The 22,422-nt window shown below is 39.3% G+C and overlaps 1 protein-coding gene across 7 annotated transcripts in view; it reads left to right on the forward strand.

Moving 5' to 3' along the window:
• Nucleotides 1-369: 369 nt before the first annotated feature.
• The window catches only part of LOC143035015 (uncharacterized), a 47,917-nt gene continuing 25,864 nt past the window's right edge, over nucleotides 370-22,422 (forward strand). For 5 of the 7 annotated variants that reach the window (XR_012967283.1, XM_076201412.1, XM_076201411.1 and 2 more), the window contains exons 1-6: nucleotides 370-467; nucleotides 6,957-7,169; nucleotides 8,196-8,510; nucleotides 8,883-9,104; nucleotides 9,662-9,803; nucleotides 10,300-10,550. Coding sequence is in view for 1 of the 7 variants with exons in the window: in XM_076201410.1 (XP_076057525.1) it covers nucleotides 7,010-7,169; nucleotides 7,520-7,590 (231 nt within the window). In the remaining 6 variants the exon portion in view is untranslated. Of the gene's footprint in view, nucleotides 468-6,956; nucleotides 7,170-7,519; nucleotides 7,922-8,195; nucleotides 8,511-8,882; nucleotides 9,105-9,661; nucleotides 9,807-10,299; nucleotides 10,551-22,422 lie in introns of those variants that run through there. The other 2 variants (XR_012967284.1, XM_076201410.1) reach the window with 2 other exon arrangements.

Here is a 22,422-nt window from a genome sequence, read left to right on the forward strand (position 1 = left end):
GTCACGCCGTCCGTCCGTCAGAGAACCTTTAACTAACCATGTGTTCCAAGTGACAGATGGCTGAAATGTAAATATGCAGACGATAAAAAAAGCCCGCTAATTCTTTCCGAATGAAGCACAGCGATTTCTAGCGTTGAGTAATCAGTTAGGCTATTTACACACCTTTTCCGTGCCTTCCTGTCTTTCGTATATAATAGTCTTTGGTGCCGATCAAATCTGACAGTTTCCGAATGTGGTAAAGCATGCTACGTATTTTCCACCTCTAGGCCTACAGTTGTTTAGTCACAGGGATTTTTTTATATTTTAAAATACCTTTATGTTGACATTTGATTTCAAACCTACGCGAAATCATGCAATTTGTTGAACTGTTCGAATCGCGCCACCAAACCGCAGCCAGCCAATGCGCCATTGTGGAACTGTCTGTGAGTCAACTGCCTCAGCATTTCAAATTCTGTAAATTTTCTCTGGTAAAGTAATGGACGTCTTGCCTTTTTAGTCACTAAGGTTTTTGGGATAATCTTTTTGACAATTCGTCGTAACTTACTAGTCTATATGCTTTGATTTGAATTATTCCTGTTAATTGTTTATACCTTAATCATTCATGATCGAAGCCTGTGTCGTCCATGCGTGCAACTACACTTGGTAATTGTTCAGCGCGAGTGTAGGCATGCAGGGTTATGACGTTATGTAGGCCAAATGATTAGTCACGCTGCTATGATTGCTGTTGTAGAGTACATTTACACTACGTAAACAACTATTTAGGTCTAGCGTTCTAGTTTTAACATGTTTATGTAGGGATGCATGTAGCCTAGTCCTAGGTCACTGATTAATACAGTTGATTACAGTAACATTTGAAGTTTACTGGAAGAGGCCTTATGTGGCCTGTGACTCCAGTGGACCAGTGTGGCAACCTGATTTCTAGTATGATGTTGGTGCTGGCCGCGTGCAGTGTTAATTTGTGCTCTATAATTATATAATATATTTGCTCTTGTCCCTCCCAGAATTTGTCTAGCCTTGCCTCAAAACTTGTGCCTGTGTCTGCATTTACCACCCATTCTGGCAGCTCATTCCAATTATTAATGACTGTTATTAAAGGAGTACTTTCTCAGGTCCAACCGTGCTCCTGGCTTATTCCTTAAATATTTTCCGACTATTTCCCCTTGTACTGGACCCCTCTCTAAATTCAGAGACCCTCAGTGCAGTTTCTGTCATATACACCAGTGACAATTTTGTATGTCTCAATTTGGTCCCCTGGGATCTCTTGTACGCCAAGGTGGGCAAGTTCATCTTCCTCAGTCTCTCTTCATACGATAACTCGTTGAGGGATGGCAATAATTTAGTTGCTCTCTGCTGCACATTCTCCACAGCCTCCAAATCCTTCAACAGATGGGGACACCACACCGGCTGGCGTACTCCAAGTGTGGCCTTACAAGAGCTGTGTACAGAGGCTTGAGAATGTTTGGTTCTAAATGTTGAAAGGTCCTTCTGATCAGCCCTACTAACATATTGGCTTTATTGATTTTTTCTGCCATGTGGCTGGAGAAATTTAGTTTATCATCTATGATCACCCCTATGTCTTTTTCATTTCTTGTCTTACTGATTTTGCTGTACAAACTATAACCCTTCTCTTCCATTGTGGTCCTCCCTATCCTCATATACTTGCTCTTCTCTGTATGAAAACTTAGGAGCCACCTCTCTGTCCATTCTTTGAGTTCGCCCAGGTCCCATTGTAACCTATCACAGTCTTCATTGCTTTGTATTGTCGTATATCTTAGTGTCATCTGCATATAGATACACTTTACTTCCATTCACTGCTGCTTCTGGCAGGTCATTTATGAATATTACAAAGAGCATGGGGCCAAGAACAGAGCCCTGCGGGACTCCGCTTGTTACTTCCTTCCATCTAGAGGGCTCTCCATTTATCAACACCCTCTGTTTTCTCCCTGTTAGAAAGTTCTGAATCCATCTTAATATTTTACCTTCTACCATGTAGCTTGATATTTTTTTTCCATCAGATATTTGTGTGGTACTCGGTCGAAGGCTTTCATAAAGTCCAAATATACCACATCCACAGCCAACCCTTCATCCATTGCCTCAGTCCAGTCATCCAGTACCTTTATTAACTGTAGTGTAGTTAATCTCCCAGAAATGAAGCCAAACTGTTTCTCACTAAATAACTTATTCTCCTTCATATGTCTAATTATCTCCTCCCGCAACAGTGACTCCATAACCTTGCATAGGACACTTGTTAGGCTGACAGATCTGTAGTTTCCTGGATTGCATTTGTTGCCTCTCTTGTAGATGGTCGTGACATGGGCAATACGCCAGTCCTCGGGTACCACTCCGTCCTGCAATGAGCTGTTATATATAATTCTCAGTGGTTCCAGTAAGTCCTCCATCAGTTCCTTAATTACCCTTGGATGTATCCCATTGGGTTCGGGTGATTTGTTTCTCTTCAGCTTTTGCAGGGCATTCCTTATTTTGTCTTCAGTGATTTCCATACTATCTAGTGTTGTTGCCTCCCTTGTAGCCGCCCTAGGTGGATCTTCATCTGATTCATGTATGAAAACCTTTGAGAAGTGCTCTGAGAGTATGTCAGCTTTTTCCTTGTCACTTGATGCCTTTTGAGTTCTTTCTTCATTCTTATACAGTTCTCCAATGCAGGCCTTTGTTCTCGTCTTCAATGTTACATACTTCCAGAACACCTTCGGATTCTCTTTCACACACCTTGCTATTTCCCTCTCTTTTGATTTCACAACATTCCTAGTTTGTCTTCTGACTTGGTTATTGACTCTTCTGTACCGTGTCCTGGTATGTCCTGTTTAGTGTTGTCATTTTCCTGTTTCATTTTCTTCAATTTTTCCCACATTCTTTGTTTCCTTTTAATCTTAACCCATAGTTTCCTGGTCATTGGTAGGTTTTCATTTATTCTTGTACTATTATTATTTACCGCTCAAATATGTTTCCTGGGAACACCTTCCTCAATCACTTCGTGTAATTTATTGGTGAATTTCTTCCACATTTCCTCTGTACCCAAATCCTGTAAATACTGGTTCCTGTCAATTGCAAGCCTCTCTTTCATGAGCTGATAATCTGCCTTCTCATACACATATATTTGTCGCTTACTGTTATCCATCTGCTCCTGAGTGTCACAAGTGAACAGAATGCTTGCGTGATCACTTTTTCCCAGCGGGCTTTCTACACTGATTTCTCCAATTATTGTTTCATCATCAGTAAATATTAGGTCTATTGTGTTTCCAGTGTTGTCCCCTCTTATTCTGGTGATATCAAGTATGTGCTGGTGGGTAAAAAAGCAATCTCTCACTTTCTCAATAAATTGACTGTTGTAATCCATATGACTAGATTCTGTTGTATAGTTGCTCCAATTAATGTTGGGAAGGTTAAAGTCCCCTAGTAGTATCGTATATTGCACATTCATATCACTTACTTCCTGCATCAGTTGGAGCAGCCCAGCATTATTGCTTTCATCGCTGTTTGGGCTTCTGTATATAGATATGACCATTAACTTCTCATTTCCGCATTCTATCAGTACGTCACAGTATTCACAATATTTGGTTTTCAGATCAACTAGATTAAACTTTGTACCTTTCTTAATGTAGATAATAAGTCCCCTTCCTATGTTATTATGTAAGTTCTGTTCAATAAGATCGTGTCCTTCCATGTTATAATCTGCATTGGTCCTTTCATATCTAAAAATTTTTGGTTTGACCTGCAGAGCTATGATATGAGGTGTATTTTCCAATTCACTTATTCTATTACTTAATTCTATCCTTTTATCAAAACTAAATATATCCACATACTGACTGCTGTGTGCTACAGAAGAAAGGTGCCCCCCCCCCCCATCCATCCATCTGTGCACTTGATTTCAAGCTATTTTGGGCCCGTCACTGGGATTAGGCATCTCTGCCTTAAAGACAGCAAGATTGGATCAATGGTGTTTGCAGTATAGGCTACGGTATAGGCGCTATGCCTAAATCTAGCATGCCTAGGCTTGGGTTTTTATATATTTAACATTTTATGATATTGGCATATATACATAACTGTATTGGTTTGCATTTGGATTTAGAGCCAGTTTTTAAATTGAAAATGGCTGAGTTCAAACCTGTGTCCTATTGGACTCAACATAGCATAGAAGGATTTTAGCTGGGGTTTCACGGCATCTTCTGTAAATTGCTGATAGCTGTGAAAATAATGATGAAAGTGAAATGCCTTTAGTTCTTACCATGCCTGCTGTATCTGAATATAGTCTGGACAGCTGTGAGAACATTGCTGATGATTAATTCACTTTTTGTTCAGAAAGGTTTTGATAATTTAAACAGCCATGACGTATAGTCACTAGTGGAAGTACTGGCATGACTGGTTCCTTGTATGATTACATTTCAACATGTGAGAATGCAGTTTGCTATTTGGTTGGTGATATGGGTGACCTTGACAATGATTATGCAGGAAGTTCATTAAGCAATTTTTTCAGATGAAATTTTTTATTCTTCATCTGACTTTGGAGGACAAAGTGGGAGAAATTGAATGTATCTGTGAAAATTTGGCAGAATGGACCAGTAAATTTAAAATTTCACACATTGCCCTGTATTCCCTTCTTGGCATATTATGGGAAAGTCATCGTGACCTTCCCAAAGACCCGAGGACATCAATGCGCACTGAGACAGTAACAGGTATAAGAGAGGTTGCTGGTGGGTCATACTATCATTTTGGTTTGGAACCAGGAATAATTTCAAGATTGAAAATGTATCCATCATTGGCAGCTCAAACTTGATCACTTCCAATATGGAAGAGTTCACTTGATCAGTTCTGGCCTATTTTAGGCATGCTAGAGCATCCAGTTCACAAAGACCCATTTATTGTAGGGTTGGTTTATGGTTCTTCTAAGCCAAGTGATCCACCGTCAGCATTCTTGAAACAGTTCATTGAAGATATGAAACTTGTCCAATGTGAAGGTGTTACATTTGATGGTAGAGTCATACCAGTTCGTATTTCAGCATTCATTTGTGATGCACCAGCCCGAGCCTTTGTTTAAAGAACTGTAAGGGGCATTCTGGTTCGAGTGGCTGTGAAAGATGCAAACAAGTCGGTGTCTGGTTGAAGAAGATGACATTTCTGGTACTAGATGCACCCCACAGGACTGATTATGAATTTGCCCATCAAATTGATGAAGAGCATCACCTTGGCCCATCACCCCTTGTAGGCATCTCTGAATTTCCACTAGATTATATGCACCTTGTGTCCTTGGTGTCACTAGACGACTGCTTAATCTTTGGTGCAAAGGTCCTCGAAGTGTTAGGTTAGGTTCAAGGACTGCTGCAGTTTTGTCAGACTTGTTATGCAATATGAGGAACTATGTTCCAAGAGGGTTTGCTAGAAAACCCAGATGAATTCAGGAGAAAGATTGTTGGAAAGCTACTGAATTTCATCAGTTCTTACTTTACGGAGCCTGTTGTTTTAGCTGATGAGCTACCTGACAAGATGTACAAAAACTTCCTTTTGTTTTCTGTTGCTATCTACATTATGTTGAGCCCTTCACTTTCAATGCAGTACTCTAATTATGCCCATAAGCTCATTCTATTGTTTGTAAAAAAAATTGTCAGACATGTATGGTAAGGATCAAATTGTCTATAATGTGCATGGACTAATTCACCTGGCTGAAGATGTCAGGTTGTTTGGCAATTTAAATAATGTCTCAGCCTTCCCACTTAAACACTTCCTTCAGAAGTTGGTTCGAAAACCCAAGTTCCCTCCTCAGCAGGTTATTCGACGCCTTTCTGAGTACAGCATGTTCTGCAATTCACCCAAGGAAGAACAGGCAGCTGTTACTGATAAAAAAATAAAAAAATAAATAATAATGTATTTTGCAGGCCCTATTCCAGCTGGTTTTTGTTGCAGTGTTCAGTACAAAGAAGTACATGCGAGTCTAGGCAGCAACCTAGAATTGATTTCAACATACCAGGGTAACAACTGCATCAAGGTTGGAAACAATGTCACAGTTGTCAAGAATATCCTTCAGAATGAATCTGGCTACTACCTTATTGTAAACAAGCTCAACAAGAAAATAGCATTTTTTACCTATCCACTGAGTTTGCAGGATTTAGGAATACATGGGGGTTTCCAAATTGTCTCGTGAGCTTTGCACTGTACCTGTTCGGGATGTCACAGCTAAGTTTTTTTTTTTTTTTTTCCATATCATAATGAATGGGTTTGCATCCCATTTTTGCACTCCATTTAATTTAAGGTTGCATGTTTGTGGATGGATATCTTTGAATTTCAAAACTTTTCTTTTACCCAGATGGGCAAAATTCTCGTCTATTATTCATGTTATTGGAAAACATCAATGTGATGTCAGAGCATGCATGCCCGTTTAAAAAAATGCATTTTGTGAACAATAGTGTCAGTACATGTATGTACCCAGTACATGATGTACATGTACCTTTGATGAATCTGAAGAGCACTTAAGTATTTTTATCCCTCTCCCAATATAGGCCTATACTAAGTCTGTTGGTTAGAGTAGGTGCATGTAGAAATTGTGTGTTTACGTGTAGTGTAAATTGGTAGTTTCAGCTCTCAGTCAGTATCTCCAGACAAGCCATCTGGTCATTTTTTCACCATTGTCTGTCATTTTTTTCTTCACTACTGTGGTCATATGGACACTTGGGTTAATTTTCACAACCTAAATTGTAGGGCTGGACTCTTGTTGCTAACTAAAATTTTGTAGGAGCCATGTGATATAGGCCTAGATCATCACAATCCCTTTGAATGTTGCTGTATATGATAAATTGCTTGGAGTCACTTGAACAAGAATGAAACTTCTTAGTCCTCATCCATTAGTTCTCAGTTTTGGTGCCTTACATGGAAGCTGAAATTATCAAATTTCCATCTTTATTGATAATTGCAAGTAATCTGACAGCGGGTACCTTTCTGTATTGTAGGTGAAGATGAATTGTATTCTGTAGTGGTATTTGTGGACGAGGTTAACGTAGACATGGTCCCGACAAAATTGATCTTTGCAAAGGAGAAAAAGTCGTATTGTTTCTGGCCGAGCAAACTTACAGAATCGAAATTGCCCAGGGCAGCAGTACAAGAACAGGCAGATCTGATACAAGGATGGGAAACGTATGAAGTAAGGGTTATTCATCAAGCAGGTGAGTTGAATAGATTCAGTTGTGTTCCTCGTGTTGTACGCTTGTTGCATGCAGGGGTAGGTTTTTGATGTACATGTAAATGCACTGCCTTGGCCTTCAGAAAAGCATGGACATAGGCATAGCTTTAAAACAAAGTTTCATGAAGTTGGCCATTTGCAAGGCAGTCTGAAGGTTGTGTTACATGTAGGGCCTGACAATAATACACATTGTATTCACCACATTGCAAGACAATGGTCTGGCCACAGTTCATTCCCGACAAGTGACAGTTTCATGACATTGAGGTTGGATCTTTATCTTTTATAACATAGTATCCAATTTATTTAAGCCTTTCAAATGCTCTTTATTTTAAGGCATCTACGAGGCATGTCGGAAAAAGCTCTCTAGAGCCGAAATTACATCAGACCTTGCTTTCTACAGCTGATGAGGAGAATGACATCCTCCCCCCCCCCAAAAGGAAGCAAAGATAACTAGGCAGCTGAGCAATAGCTAAAGGCATCTCGAGAATTATCGTATTCATGTGATAGCATTAAAACCAAATTCTAAAAGTGAATGTGATCGAATAAACTGCTCGGTGTCAACTGCCTGACAAGAGTGATGCAGGATTTGTGCTGTATTTTACCTGTACCGGTATAGTTTTCTATACATTGAAACTATGGCATGCTGATGTGGTCTGTAAATCATACATTCTTAAAATGCAATATTTCTGGTGGAATCTAAATAAATTTAGCACAAAATTGTATGCATTTACATTTAACTAGATTTGTACTCACAATTGATATGCCCTCCTACAACACAATAGATTTAAGAGTGCTCCAATGCAGGATATCACTTTGCTGTCCTTCTGTCATGTTCACGTGATATGCACAAGTATTTTGATTAACCCATTATTGTTGACAGTGTACATGTACAAGTAGGCTAATGTATATACTACTATACATGTATGTACTTGATATCTGAACAATTTCCTGATGCAAAGTTCATCTTACTGGTTGTAATTAATTGATCCTTTGTCTCATTGTATAACAGACCTGCTGCTCACTATCTAACAAGTAGCAAAAGTGAAGAAGAGGATGATAACATACATGTCATAAAAAAAAAAAAAGTTGCCACCATCACCACCAAGCCCTCCTCCAAATCCTTGAAGAAGATCGATAGTAGTGCTGCCAACACTGCCACAAAGAGTACCTCCAAGTCTTGAAATCGCAAGCACCAGTCATGCCTGTCCTGGAGGTGCACAGCTTCCAAAGCTGCCAGAAATTTCTACTCCACACAAACCTGCTGCACGATGCAATCTTCAGAAGTGGGAGAAGCCATTCTTGCACCAGTTGCTTGCACTCATAGGTGTGTTTATATTCACTGCAGTATCAAGCCCTATCCTGTGGCTCGCTTCCAGTACACCCCGAAATAGCTCAGAAAGGATGTTTAAAACCTAAAACAGCTACTATGCTACATAATAGCATAGTACCCATAACATTTCCATTTTCCTCAATCTTTTAACCAGAACTCCCTTAGGCTTAAGGCTAAGGCTTCAACACCCCTACCCCCATTTTTTTCAGATAGGTTCCTGGTTTTGCAGGTAGAAATTGTCTACTGGCTAACTGGCTGTCAGTTGACATACTGTTTCAATTCTTGAAATAATTCTGGAGGAACATTTTTTTTCAGGCTGATCAGACACATATTTTATAATAGTTTATTAATTTTATTTACATGCAGCTGCAGAACGCCAAATAATCCTACTCTTAGAAACAGTAAATGCACGGGCCCTGGAGAACACACAATTGCTACACGCAATTCAGCGGTCTGGTGACAGGCAAGCTACAAGTACAAGTGAAGAAGATATAGAAGAGATTGGGGGTGAATCTGGCCTTGGCATCCCTTCCTCAAATTGTAGATCTGGAAGAGAGGCTAAAAGATAAGGCCTTCAAGGGAAATCTAGTGAGTGAGCTTTGCTGAAATTCTTACCTGTGCAGTTGCATGACCAGAGATGCAAGCTTTTATCAAACACACATTTAATTGTAGAGAATGTCTACATGTCCACATCCCAAATTAGTTTTGTTAAGTACCGGTCAAGGTATCGGTTTGTTCTGTGTCTGTCAAATTGTGTTTTTATCTCGTCTCTGACATGCAATGGCTAACTGTTGTAAAAATTGCAATGTACATGCCAGCATGTGGGACAGTAACCAAAATGTGCCTTTGAAAGTCAGTTTGGTGCCTGATATAGTCCTTGACCATGTTGCATTTCTGAACGTACTTCACATCACATTTTGTTATTAATGACGTACATGTACATTCCTACTTTTTTTAGTAAAAAAAAAATTACATTAGTATTTAGGTATGATTAGGTATTAGTTATTAGGTCCACGGTATACACGACTTTCAATGTCCCACTTCTTCTTATACAGTGTTGTCTTAGGCAATAAAAAAGTCATATTTTTACATGTGATGCTCACATCGTCAATGCTGATACAAGTTATAATTTGTTTAATTTCCAGGTTGCAAACCTGAGTATCCTTGGAAGAGCCAATTCAACTGAAGCAACAAATAGGATGCTAAAGGCACTGTTGACCAGCGAACTTGTTCTCCAATTTAACTGGATGGGGGGAGTCAAGTTTCAAGGCTCTTCTTCTGAGTGATGTAGTATTAAGTTCCACTTTTTCCTGCATGTCCTATTAGCTGTGAATATTCTTTTCATATACAGAGCCCATGCAGCAGACGACATCATCCATTGGTGGTACTCCTGTATTTGGATGCCATTTGCTGGGTGGCACAACAAGTAACTTGTTGCCGAAAATGCTTCATACTGGTTAGGCTGTCAAGTCTAAACTTTAGACTTGAAAATTTATGCAAAATGTGTGAATCTTGAAAATATTCTCACTCCACAAAATGCTCACACTGAAAAAATGTTTTACTTGTAATTGCCTTTCTCAGGCCAAGCATTGGTGGTCTAAATTCACCACAACATTACTGTGCAATATGTCATATTGGTGATTTTACCATGCCTAATCAGTGTATATAGCCTAGTCATTGTTAGTTCATGTACCATAGTTGCAAAATAGCATGTTCTGGTCATGTTGGGAAATACCTTTAGATAAAATATTATGGACTTTACGTATTCATTTGTTTATTTCAGGAGCTGTACAAAAAAAAACCCCATCCACATCTTTTACCGCAGCTGATGAGGTGGAGACAGTAATAAAGGATTGGCTGCATTATGTGGGCAACCGTTCTGGAGGAAGAGAGGCTAAATTGCATGAATGGGAAAAAGAAGAAAGAGAAAAGAAGAAAAAAAGGAAAGGAAGGCAGGGAAAAAAAAAGACTGCAGGAACTGGAGAATGCTGCCGTGGTAGAGAATGGTAACAGTGAGGGCCAGGCACAGATATAGTAAGTGTAGTTACATGGACATATCCTGCTCACCATTTCAAGTGTTATTCAGAATTACCCCTACAGTCCTGGAGTCAACTGCATGGGTAATGGTCATGCTGAACAGTACATCATGCATGAAATCTGACGCAATCTCCAGGTTCGGAGGACACGCACCAGACTTGACTCAAAAATTAGTTTTTACTTGGCATCCAAAGCATATTTTTGGAAAAGAAAAGTTTCAATTTGGAAAGGTTAGGTTGGATGAAGTTTTTCTTTTTTGAGATACTGATCAGAATGTTGTTAACCACTTCCATACGGTGCCGCATACGTAGGCGTCATGAGAGCCCAACAGCATATACGGTGCCGCACACGTAGGCGTCATGATTTAATTTTGTTTCTGCTGTTGTTGCGTTATCTCGTATATTGTACTGGTAGTAAGTAAAGATTCTGTTGCTCCTCCCACCATCCTTGTTCCCACAAATCACAATAATGAGCTACAATATGCCCCGCCTTCTATCTACATTGAGGAAGTCTCATTAGGTAAAGCTGTCTCTCTCCTTCCCTCCTCTCTCTCTCTCTCTCTCTCTCTCTCTCTCTCTCTCTCTCTCTCTCTCTCTCTCTCTCTCTCTCTCTCTCTCTCTCTCTCTTTCGCTCATCTCTCTCTATCTCTCTCTCTCTCTCTCTTTCGCTCATCTCTCTCTATCTCTCTCTCCCTCCCTCCCTCACTCCCTCCCTCCCTCCCTCTCCCTCCTTACCCTCTCTCTCCCTCCTTACCCTCTCTCTCTTTCTCAGAGCTGGACGCTCGGGTGGTAGGGCAGTGGGAAGGGTGGAGGTGACAAAGATAGATATGCGCTTGCTTTCCCCCCCCCTGAACTCATTCTCTCCCTCCCTCACTCACTCACTCCCTCCCTATCCCCCCACCCCACCCTCTCTCTCTCTCTGAGCTGTACGCTCGGGTGGTAGGGCAGCGGGAAGGGTGGTGACAAAGATAGATATGCGCTTGCTTTCCCCCACTGAACTCATTCTCTCCCTCCCTCCCACCCTCACTCATTCCCTGGGCAACCAGCAGCAGTGAGGTATAGGCTGCAGGGCATCGTCCCTCCCTCCTTGGGCAACCAGCAGCAGTGAGTTATAGGCTGTAGGTCATACGACTGGTAACTTATCTGACTTCTTCTGCTCTCTCCCTCCCCCCCCTCTCTCTCTCTCCCTCTTACACACACACACACACACACACACACACACACTTCAGCGAATGAACGGCTTGGATGACGTTCTGAAGAAAACTGAAGACTGGATCCCAACGCAAAGAGAAGTGCCTAGTGTTTTTACAGGGTGGGGGGGAAATTGCTCGTGGAGTAGTGGGAAAGTAGGGAAAGAGGAAAAGGGGAGGGATTACTGAGGGAAATGGAAGGGAATGAAGAGGGAGTAGACTTGGCCCAGCCAGACAAGCGGAAGGTAAACAAAAGACTGAGTGAGGATGAAATGTCTAATAAAAATGTAAAGATTAGAAGTATAGAGAGGAGCAATACAGTAGAAAGTGACGAGAATATGTTCCAGGGATTTAAAGAGGGTGGGGAAATATAGTACAGACAAGACCAGACCAATCAAGATTAAATTCAGGTCACAAACTACGGCTGAGAATATCTTATCCAAAACAGGGAAACTAGCAACAAGTGAACAATATAAAAAGGTATGGATAAAAAGGGAAATGAATAAAGAGGAAAGAGAGGAAGAAAAACAGAAAAGACTTGAAGCAAAGGAAAAAAACGAGATAAGAACGGAGTCAGAAAAAGAGAGATTCTATTGGAGAGTAGTGAATATGAAACTGAAGAAAGTCGACATACAAGAGAAAAACAAAAGGGAAACAGAGAACACAATGGAAGGGACAGAAAACTAAGAGTGTCTTACACAAATATAGATGGATTAATAACAGGATTGAATGAACTGAATGATTATTTGAAAGAAAAAGAACCAGACATAATGGGAATTGTAGAAACAAAATTAAAAGGTCCACTACCACCCAACAGTGTAGGACATGATGCATATAATTATTGGATTAGAAACAGAGTGAAAAAGGAAGGGGGTGGAGTTATGTTCCTGACTAAGAAGGATATAAACGTGAAGGGTGTCACATATGGAAAGAATACAGTAGAAATGATAATGATGGAAGTAGAAGACAGAGATAAGAAGAACAGAAAGTTTGTGATAAATTATGTGCCCCCAAAAACAGCCTCATGGGAAGAGAGTGAACATAAAAGTATGTTAGAGGACACAAAGATAACATTAAACAAGATAATGGAAGAGGGAGGAAAAATAGTTATGATGGGCGACTTTAATTGCAAAGAAATCTGCTGGGAAGAAATGACAGTAAAGGGTGGAGACGGCTCATGGGGAAACGCTCTACTCGAGATGGTTACTGACCATACAATGACACAATGGATACAGGAGAACACTAGGTATAGAAATGAAGAAGAGCCATTGAAACTAGACCTAGTAATTACATCCCAACCTAGAATAGTGGACAAAATTGAATATAAAACACCAATAAGTAAAAGTGACCACGTATTGATTGAACTGGAACTTAATGAAGAAAAATATATGAAAAGAAATGAACAATACAGAAAAGGAAGAATGATGTATGAAAAAACAAACTTTGATAAAATAAGAGAATTCTTTCAACAAGAAAACTGGGAAGAAATATACAAAGAAGAAACAACAGTAGAAGAGAAATGGAATATTTTGACAAATATTTACAAAAAAGGAGTGGAAAAGTATGTCCCAAGACAAAAACAAGAAAAAGAATATGTAAAATGCTGGTACAACAAAAGCTGTAGGGAGTTAAAAGACAAAAGAGACAAAGCCTGGACCAGATGGAAAAAAGACAGAAGACCTGAAAACTGGAAAATATATACCTGCTATAGAAATGAATATGTACAAATGTGCAGAGAAGAAAAGAGAAAATATGAAAAAGATATCATAGAAAAGTGTAAAGATCAACCGAAACTATTCTACAGATTTGTAAACAATAAACTGAAAAACAAACAAGACTTGGAGAAATTAAGACAGGAGGGAGTTGAATACACTGAGGAAATGGAAATGGCGGAAATTATGAACAAACATTTTAAATCAGTGTTTACAAGGGAGAACATACAATGTGAAGAGAACGAATGGAAAGAGAAAGTCCCCCCTATGGAAGAAATAAAAGTAACAAAGAATGAAATATTAACACACTTGAGTAATCTTGATGTCAGAAAATCGCATGGACCAGATGAAATAGCAAACTGGATACTAAAAGAATGCAGGAATGAACTGGCAGACAAAATACATAGCATACTAAATAGTTCCTTGAAAGAAGGAAAAGTTCCAGAAGATTGGAAAAAAGCAAACATAGTACCTATATACAAAGGAGGAAATAAAGAAGAACCTACCAACTATAGACCAGTCTCTCTAACAAGTACAATAGCAAAACTTTGTGAAAGAATTATCAAAAGTAGATGGGTAAAATATTTAGAAAAAAACAAAGTGTTAAATCCAAAGCAATTTGGATTCAGACAAGGACGATCATGCGTCACCAATTTAATATGTTTCTATTCAAGACTAATAGATATAATACAGGAAAGAGATGGATGGGCGGACTGTGCATTTTTAGATCTAAAGAAAGCTTTTGACAAAGTACCACATAAGAAGTTGCTTAAGAAATTAGAAACTGAAGGAGGAATACAGGGCAAGCTACTAAATTGGATGGAGGACTTTTTGCAAGAAAGAAAAATGAGAGTAGTGATAAGAAACCAGCACTCAAAATGGGATGAAGTAATAAGCGGTGTTCCGCAGGGAACAGTTCTGGCCCCAATAATGTTTGCTATATATATTAATGATATGGATGAAGGAATAGAAAGCTATATGAGCTTCTTTGCAGATGATGCAAAACTACTGAAAAGAGTGAAAACTGAAGAGGATTGTGAATCACTACAGAGAGATCTAAATAAAGTACAAGAATGGAGTAGGAAATGGGAGATGTAGTTCAATACAAAAAAGTGTAGTATAATGGAATTTGGAAAAAGCAAAAACAGAATAACAGGAGCATATAAATTGGGAGAAGAAGGAATAAAAAAAGTAGAAAATGAGAAGGACCTGGGAGTCATTGTTATGAATAATATGTCACCTGAGAAACATATAAATAAGATTTTCGGAGAGACTTATAATCTAATAAGAACGATCAAAGTTGCATTTACATACCTGGATGAAGAAATGGTGAAGAAAATCCTAATCACCCTGATAAGACCAAGATTGGAATATGCAGCAACGATATGGTCACCAAGTACAAAAAAATGTATAAAAAAAACTTGAAAGAATACAAAGAGCAATTACAAAACTGGCACCAACACTCTCAAAACTATCATATGAAGAGAGACTAGAAAAACTTGAACTACAGACACTAGAGCAAAGAAGAGAGAGAGGAGATTTGATAGCTATTTACAGAATTATGAAAGGCATAGAAATTACTGATAGAGAGAATCTGATAAAATGGGATGACAGAAATACAAGAGGACACGGAAAGAAAATAAAAAAAGACAGCTATAGAAGAGATTTGAAAAAGAACAGCTTTCCTCACAGAGTAATAGACAGTTGGAACAAGTTAGATGAGAAAGTGGTGTGTGCAAAAACAATACATGAATTTAAAAATAGTTTAGATAAAATGAGATATGAAGACGGGACCCCACGAGCATAGCTCCCCTTCCCGTAAAATACAACTAGGTAAATACAACTAGGTAAATAAATACACATACATTCTGTGATGCATAATCAGGAGAGGGAGAGAGAGATAGGGAGGGAGGGGGTATGTGTGTGGTCAGAGTAGGAATAGCAAATGATTCCAGTGAAGGGAAAGGAGGAGGTTAGCCTTTGCCTGGATTACTCCATCAACCCCTGGGGGTTAGCATAAGACATCGTCATCGACAAGAGGGTTTATTTCTATACGACTGGTAACTTGTTTGATCTCTTTCTCTCTCTCCCTCTTACACACACACACACACACACGCACACATTCTGTGATGCATTATCAGGAGACCGAGATGAAGAAAGGGAGGGAGAGAGGGAGGAAGAGAGAGAGAAAGAGATAGGGAGGGAGGAGGTATGTGTGTAGTCAGAGTAGGAATAGCAAATGATTCCAGTGAAGGGAAAGGAGGAGGTTAGCCTTTGCCTGGATTACTCCATCACCCCCTGGGGGTTAGCATAAGACATCGTCATCGACCAGAGGGTTTATTTTTACCAGGGATGGGCTCTTCCTCTGTCTATGATGCCTTACAACCCATTGTCTCTCATCTCTCTCAGTACCTCTTTCTTTTAGGCTTGCTGCTGCCAGGCTTGTGCCAGATGTAGAAGTACTCCATGGAACACAAGCCTGGTTGGTCTTCACATCCAGGGCAGAAGTAGATTGTTTCCCTACGTTTAGGGTAACAGATTCTGCATCTTTTCTTCGTTCTTGTCTCCCGCTTCACAAACCGGTGGGTTTCTTCAAATGAACGGCGGCCCCCTCTCCTGAGTTCTTTTCTTCTCTGTGTGAAGAACGTTGCCAGAACAGCTACCCCCATATTGTGTTCAAGCAAGATTTCTTTAGCCAGTGAAGTGATAAAGTCCAGGAGAGGAGTCTTTTCATCACTGAAATTTTTTAAAGTAATATGGGCATTCAGCACCATCCTGAAGATCATGTGTATTCCTATTTTCTTGAACCATGCCCTACTTTTTCTATGTGGAGTGTATGGTTCAAGTAATTGATCTGCTAGATCTACACTGCCCATCTTTTCATTATATTTCTCAATATGTAGTGGCTTATTGTAGAATACGGTTTTATTTCCAAAATAAGTTTTGGTTTTTTCTACCATACCAGCATGGTATTTGGTAGTCAGAACTACAATATCTTTTTTGTCCGCCCACTTCACTATGAGTACATTGCCATTTCTTGCAAATGCTGTTTGGTAAGTTTCCAGTGCCATGTCCTGCACTTCCTTGGGAGGCCCTCTTCCATACCTCACAACGCCAGTAATCATTGTCGTTCTCTGCTCCAGGTACCTAGCCAATCTCAGGCTAGTGTACCAATTGTCAGTTATGACATGCCTTCCTTCATCTAGCAGATCTTTCATCAGAGAGACAACAATTCTCTGATACAGACAAGTGGGAGGCAGACTCATCTTGTACCTGGTAGGTATCTTTACCGTAGTACAGATCTATATTCCACGAATAGCCATTCCAATTCTTGTCTGATGGGCATAGCACGTAAAGTTTCACTCCAAATCTTGCTCTCTTACTTTTTATGTACTGCCTGAAGTGAAGCCGCCCTTTCCACAAGATAAGGGCTTCATCAACTGCCACATGGCGTCCAGGTCTCATGACCATCTGGCAGTTTTCTCTAAGCAAGCACATAAATGGCTCAATACGTGTGCGAGGGTCAGTTTTTACTACCTTCGCAGGTGATGAAAAGCACAAGAACTTCATTATGCTAAAAAATTTATCCCTGCTCATCACCTCGGAACAAAACACTGGTGATCCAGTTCTTATCCAGTCACTTGCCCAGTAATCGTGCATCTGAGGAAGTTGATTCAGACCCATTACTAACACAAGGGCTATGAAAGTGTACAGGTCACCTTTTGTCACTTCCCTCCATACAAGATTGTGTATCTTCCTCTTTTTCTCTGGATGCACATTGAAAAAGCATTCTGCTTTTTCATTTATCCACTGGCATAATGTGTTCATCACCTCTTCACTAAGAAACAATGTGAAGGCATCTAACGGTGTATTACAGTTATAGCCTTCCAATGCTTCATTTATGCCTTCATATAAGGCAGTGAGGGGAGGCACCTCGTCGGGGCGGTTATCGCTGAATGGATCAGCGAGCAATTCCCATCCATCACTAACCACTTGCTCTTCCTCACTTGATAAATCATCAGTGAAATCACCCTCAAGGGTGTCTTCACTCTCCGTGTCACTAGAATGGGTCGGCACCCATTCAACATCACTTTGTTCGCTCATGTCTTACCAGGTCAAAGGCTCAACTGTTTCTGCTGTATTCGATACAAGGTCAGAGGGAGAGGGAGAGTGATAAGAAGGCGTGCAGGAAAACAGGATATGCTTGTGCGTAAACACACACACACACACACACACACACACACACTGAGCTCTCTTCCAGGAGGGAAATAGCTGTCGATCACGAGTCCAACACGTGATCCAAAGACCAAGTGAATACACACACACACTCGTGGGTGGGGAGTTGGGTCTCTCGTGGGCGGGGAGTTGGGGGGGGATGTATGTGTGTAAGGTCATAGCATTACCCATAGATCGGACCTACGAGATCTGAGCTCTCTTCCAGGAGGGAAATAGCTGTCGATCACGAGTCCAACACGTGATACAAAGACTAAGTAAACACACACACACACACACACACTTTCAACGAACGGACGGCTTGAAGAACGTTCTGAAGAAAAGTGCAGATTGTGGATCCCAACGCAAAGAGAAGTGCCTTTTTGTATTTACAGGGTGGGGGAAATTGCTCGTGGGGTAGTGGGAAAGTAAGGAAAGAGGAGAAGGGGAGGGATTGCTGGGAAAATGGAAGGTAATGAGGAAGTAGAGGACTTGGTCCAAACAGACCGCCGTAAAGTAAACAAACGACCACAAGACGAGCTGGAGGACGACGGAATGTCTAATAAGAATGTAAAGATTAGAAGTATAGATAGGAACAATACAGTAGAAAGTGATGAGAATATTTTCAAGGGATTTAAAGAGAGTGGGGGGGACACAAACCCCCCCCGACTGACAAGACTAGAGAAGAAGGTTGATAAGGTGATCGAGGACTTGGAGAGTAGGTTAGGTCATATGAACACCATTTTACAAAGGGTTGAAAGATTGGAAGAACTGGAAAAGGCGAATAAAAACTTAACTGATGAAATAGAAGACCTAAAAAGACAGTTAAGAGAGGTAAAGGTGGAGAATGAGGAATTGAAGAAGAATAGTAAAGAAAACAGAAACGATAGCTAAAGAAAGTAAAAATTGGAAGAAAACCCAAGAAGGAAATAAGGTTTCATTCACTGACATAGTCAAACAGCAATTGAAAGAACATACTGAAGACTCAGTTATTAAAGTGATGAGACAAAAGGAGAATATAGTAAGGGATTTAGCAGACAAGAAGAAATGTATAATTATATTAGGAATGGAAGAGAAACACAACACATAGAACCACAAGAATCAAAGAGGAAAATGAAAAAGTAAGCCAATTACTAGAATCAGTTCAGGAAGATGAACCAGAAATTATGAAACAAATCGAAGAGAAATTTAGACTCGGAAAGTATAGCACAGACAAGACCAGACCAATTAAGATTAAATTCAAGTCACAAACAACAGCAGAGAATATCTTATCCAAAACAGGGAAACTAGCAACAAGTAAACAATACAAAAAGATATGGATAAAAAGAGAAATGAATAAAGAGGAAAGAGAGGAAGAAAAGCAGAAAAGACTGGAAGCTAAGGCAAAAAAACGAGAACAGAACGGAGTCAGAGAAAGAGAGATTCTATTGGAGAGTAGTGAACATGAAACTAAGGAAGTTCGACATACAAAAGAAAAACATAAGGGAAACAGAGAACACAATGGAAGTGGCAGAAAACTAAGAGTGTCTTACACAAATATAGATGGATTAATAACAGGATTGAATGAGCTGAATGATTATTTGAAAGAAAAAGAACCGGACATAATGGGAATTGTAGAAACAAAATTAAAAGGCCCACTACCACCCAACAGTGTAGGACATGATGCATACAATTATTGGATTAGAAACAGAGAGAAAAAGCAAGGGGGTGGAGTTATGTTCCTGACTAAGAAGGATATAAACGTGAAAGGTGTCATATATGGAAAGAATACAGTAGAGATGATTATGATAGAAGTGGAAGACAGAGATAAGAAGAGCAGAAAATTTGTGATCAATTATGTGCCTCCGAAAACAGCCTCATGGGAGGAGAGTGAATATAAAAGTATGTTAGAGGACACAAAGATAGCATTAACTAAAATAATGGAAGACGGAGGAAGAATAGTTATGATGGGCGACTTTAATTGCAAAGAAATCTGCTGGGAAGAAATGACAGTAAAGAGTGGTGATGACTCATGGGGAAATGCTCTACTTGAGATGATTACTGACCATACAATGACACAATGGATACAAGAGAACACGAGGTATAGAAATGAAGAAGAACCATCGAGGCTAGACTTAATAATTACATCTGAACCTAGAATAGTGGACAAGATTGAATATAAAACACCAATAGGTAAAAGTGACCACATATTGATTGAACTGGAACTTAATGAAGAAAAATATATGAAAAGAAATGAACAATATAGAAAAGGAAGAATGATGTATGAAAAAACAAACTTTGATAAAATAAGAGAATTCTTCCAACAAGAAAACTGGGAAGAAATATACAAAGAAGAAACATCAGTGGAAGAGAAATGGAATATTTTGACAAAAATTTACAAAAAAGGAGTGGAAAAGTATGTCCCAAGACAAAAACAAGAAAAAGAATATGTAAAATGCTGGTACAACAAAAGTTGTAGGGAGTTAAAAGACAAAAGAGACAAAGCCTGGAACAGATGGAAAAAAGACAGAAGACCTGAAAAATGGAAAATATATACTGGTTATAGAAATGAATATGTACAAAAGTGCAGAGAGGAAAAAAGAAAATATGAAAAAGATGTTATAGAAAAGTGTAAAGATCAACCAAAACTATTCTACAGATTTGTAAACAATAAACTGAAAAACAAACAAGACTTGGAGAAATTAAGACAAGGAGGAGTTGAATACACTGAGGAAATGGAAATGGCAGAAATTATGAACAAACATTTTAAATCAGTGTTTACAAGGGAAAATATACAACCTGAAGAGATTGAGTGGAAAGAAAAAGTCCCCCCTATGGAAGAAATAGAAGTAACAAAGAATGAAATATTGACACACTTGGGTAATTTTGATGTCAGAAAATCGCATGGGCCAGATGAAATAGCAAACTGGATTCTAAAAGAATGCAGGAATGAACTGGCAGACAAAATACATAGCATAATAAGCAGTTCCTTAAAAGAAGGAAAAGTTCCAGAAGATTGGAAAAAAGCAAATATAGTACCTATTTATAAAGGAGGAAATAAAGAAGAACCTACCAACTATAGACCAGTCTCTCTAACAAGTACAATAGCAAAAATTTGTGAAAGAATTATCAAAAGTAGATGGGTAAAATACTTGGGAAAAAACAACGTACTAAATCCAAGGCAATTTGGATTCAGACAAGGACGATCATGCGTCACCAATTTAATATGTTTCTATTCAAGGCTAATAGATATAATACAAGAAAGAGATGGATGGGCTGATTGTGCATTTCTAGACCTAAAAAAAGCTTTTGACAAAGTACCACATAAGAAGCTGCTTAAGAAATTAGAATATGAAGGAGGAATACAAGGTAAATTGCTAAATTGGATGGAAGACTTTTTGCAAGACAGAAAAATGAGAGTAGTGATAAGAGATCAGCACTCAAAATGGAATGAAGTAATAAGCGGTGTCCCGCAGGGAACAGTTCTGGCCCCAATAATGTTTGCTATATATATTAATGATATGGATGAAGGAATTGAAAGCTATATGAGCTTCTTTGCAGATGATGCAAAACTACTGAAAAGAATGAAAACTGAAGAAGATTGTGAATCACTACAGAGAGATCTAAATAAAGTACAGGAATGGAGTAGGAAGTGGGAGATGGAGTTCAATACAAAAAAGTGTAGTATAATGGAATTTGGAAAAAGCAAAAACAGAATAACAGGATCATATAATTTGGGAGAAGAAGGAATAAAAAGAGTAGAAAATGAGAAGGACCTGGGAGTCATTGTTATGAATAATATGTCACCTGAGAAACATATAAATAAGATTTTTGGAGAAACCTATAATTTAATAAGAACAATCAAAGTGGCATTTACATACCTGGATGAAGAAATGGTGAGGAAAATCCTAATCACCCTGATAAGACCAAGATTGGAATATGCAGCAACGATATGGTCACCAAGTACAAAAAAATATATAAAAAAACTTGAAAGAATACAAAGAGCAATTACAAAATTGGCACCAACACTCTCAAAACTATCATATGAAGAGAGACTACAAAAACTTAAACTACAGACACTAGAGCAAAGAAGAGAGAGAGGAGATTTGATAACTATTTACAGAATCATGAAAGGCATAGAAATTACTGATAGACAGAATCTGATAAAATGGGATGACAGAAATACAAGAGGACACGGAAAGAAAATAAAAAAAGACAGCTATAGAAGAGATTTGAAAAAGAACAGCTTTCCTCACAGAGCAATAGACAATTGGAACAAGTTAGATGAGAAAGTGGTGTGTGCAAAAACAATACACGAATTTAAAAATAGTTTAGATAAAATGAGATATGAAGACGGGACCCCACGAGCATAGCTCCCCTTCCCGTAAAATACAACTAGGTAAATACAACTAGGTAAATACACACTGAGCTCTCTTCCAGGAGGGAAATAGCTGTCGATCACGAGTCCAACACGTGATCCAAAGACCAAGTGAATACACACACACACTCGTGGGTGGGGAGTTGGGTCTCTCGTGGGCGGGGAGTTGGGGGGGGATGTATGTGTGTAAGGTCATAGCATTACCCATAGATCGGACCTACGAGATCTGAGCTCTCTTCCAGGAGGGAAATAGCTGTCGATCACGAGTCCAACACGTGATACAAAGACTAAGTAAACACACACACACACACACACACACACTTTCAACGAACGGACGGCTTGAAGAACGTTCTGAAGAAAAGTGCAGATTGTGGATCCCAACGCAAAGAGAAGTGCCTT

The sequence above is a fragment of the Oratosquilla oratoria genome, chromosome 18 (assembly GCF_046742065.1).
Source record: "Oratosquilla oratoria isolate Oo_2021 chromosome 18, ASM4674206v1, whole genome shotgun sequence".
Taxonomy (NCBI): Eukaryota; Metazoa; Arthropoda; class Malacostraca; order Stomatopoda; family Squillidae; genus Oratosquilla; species Oratosquilla oratoria.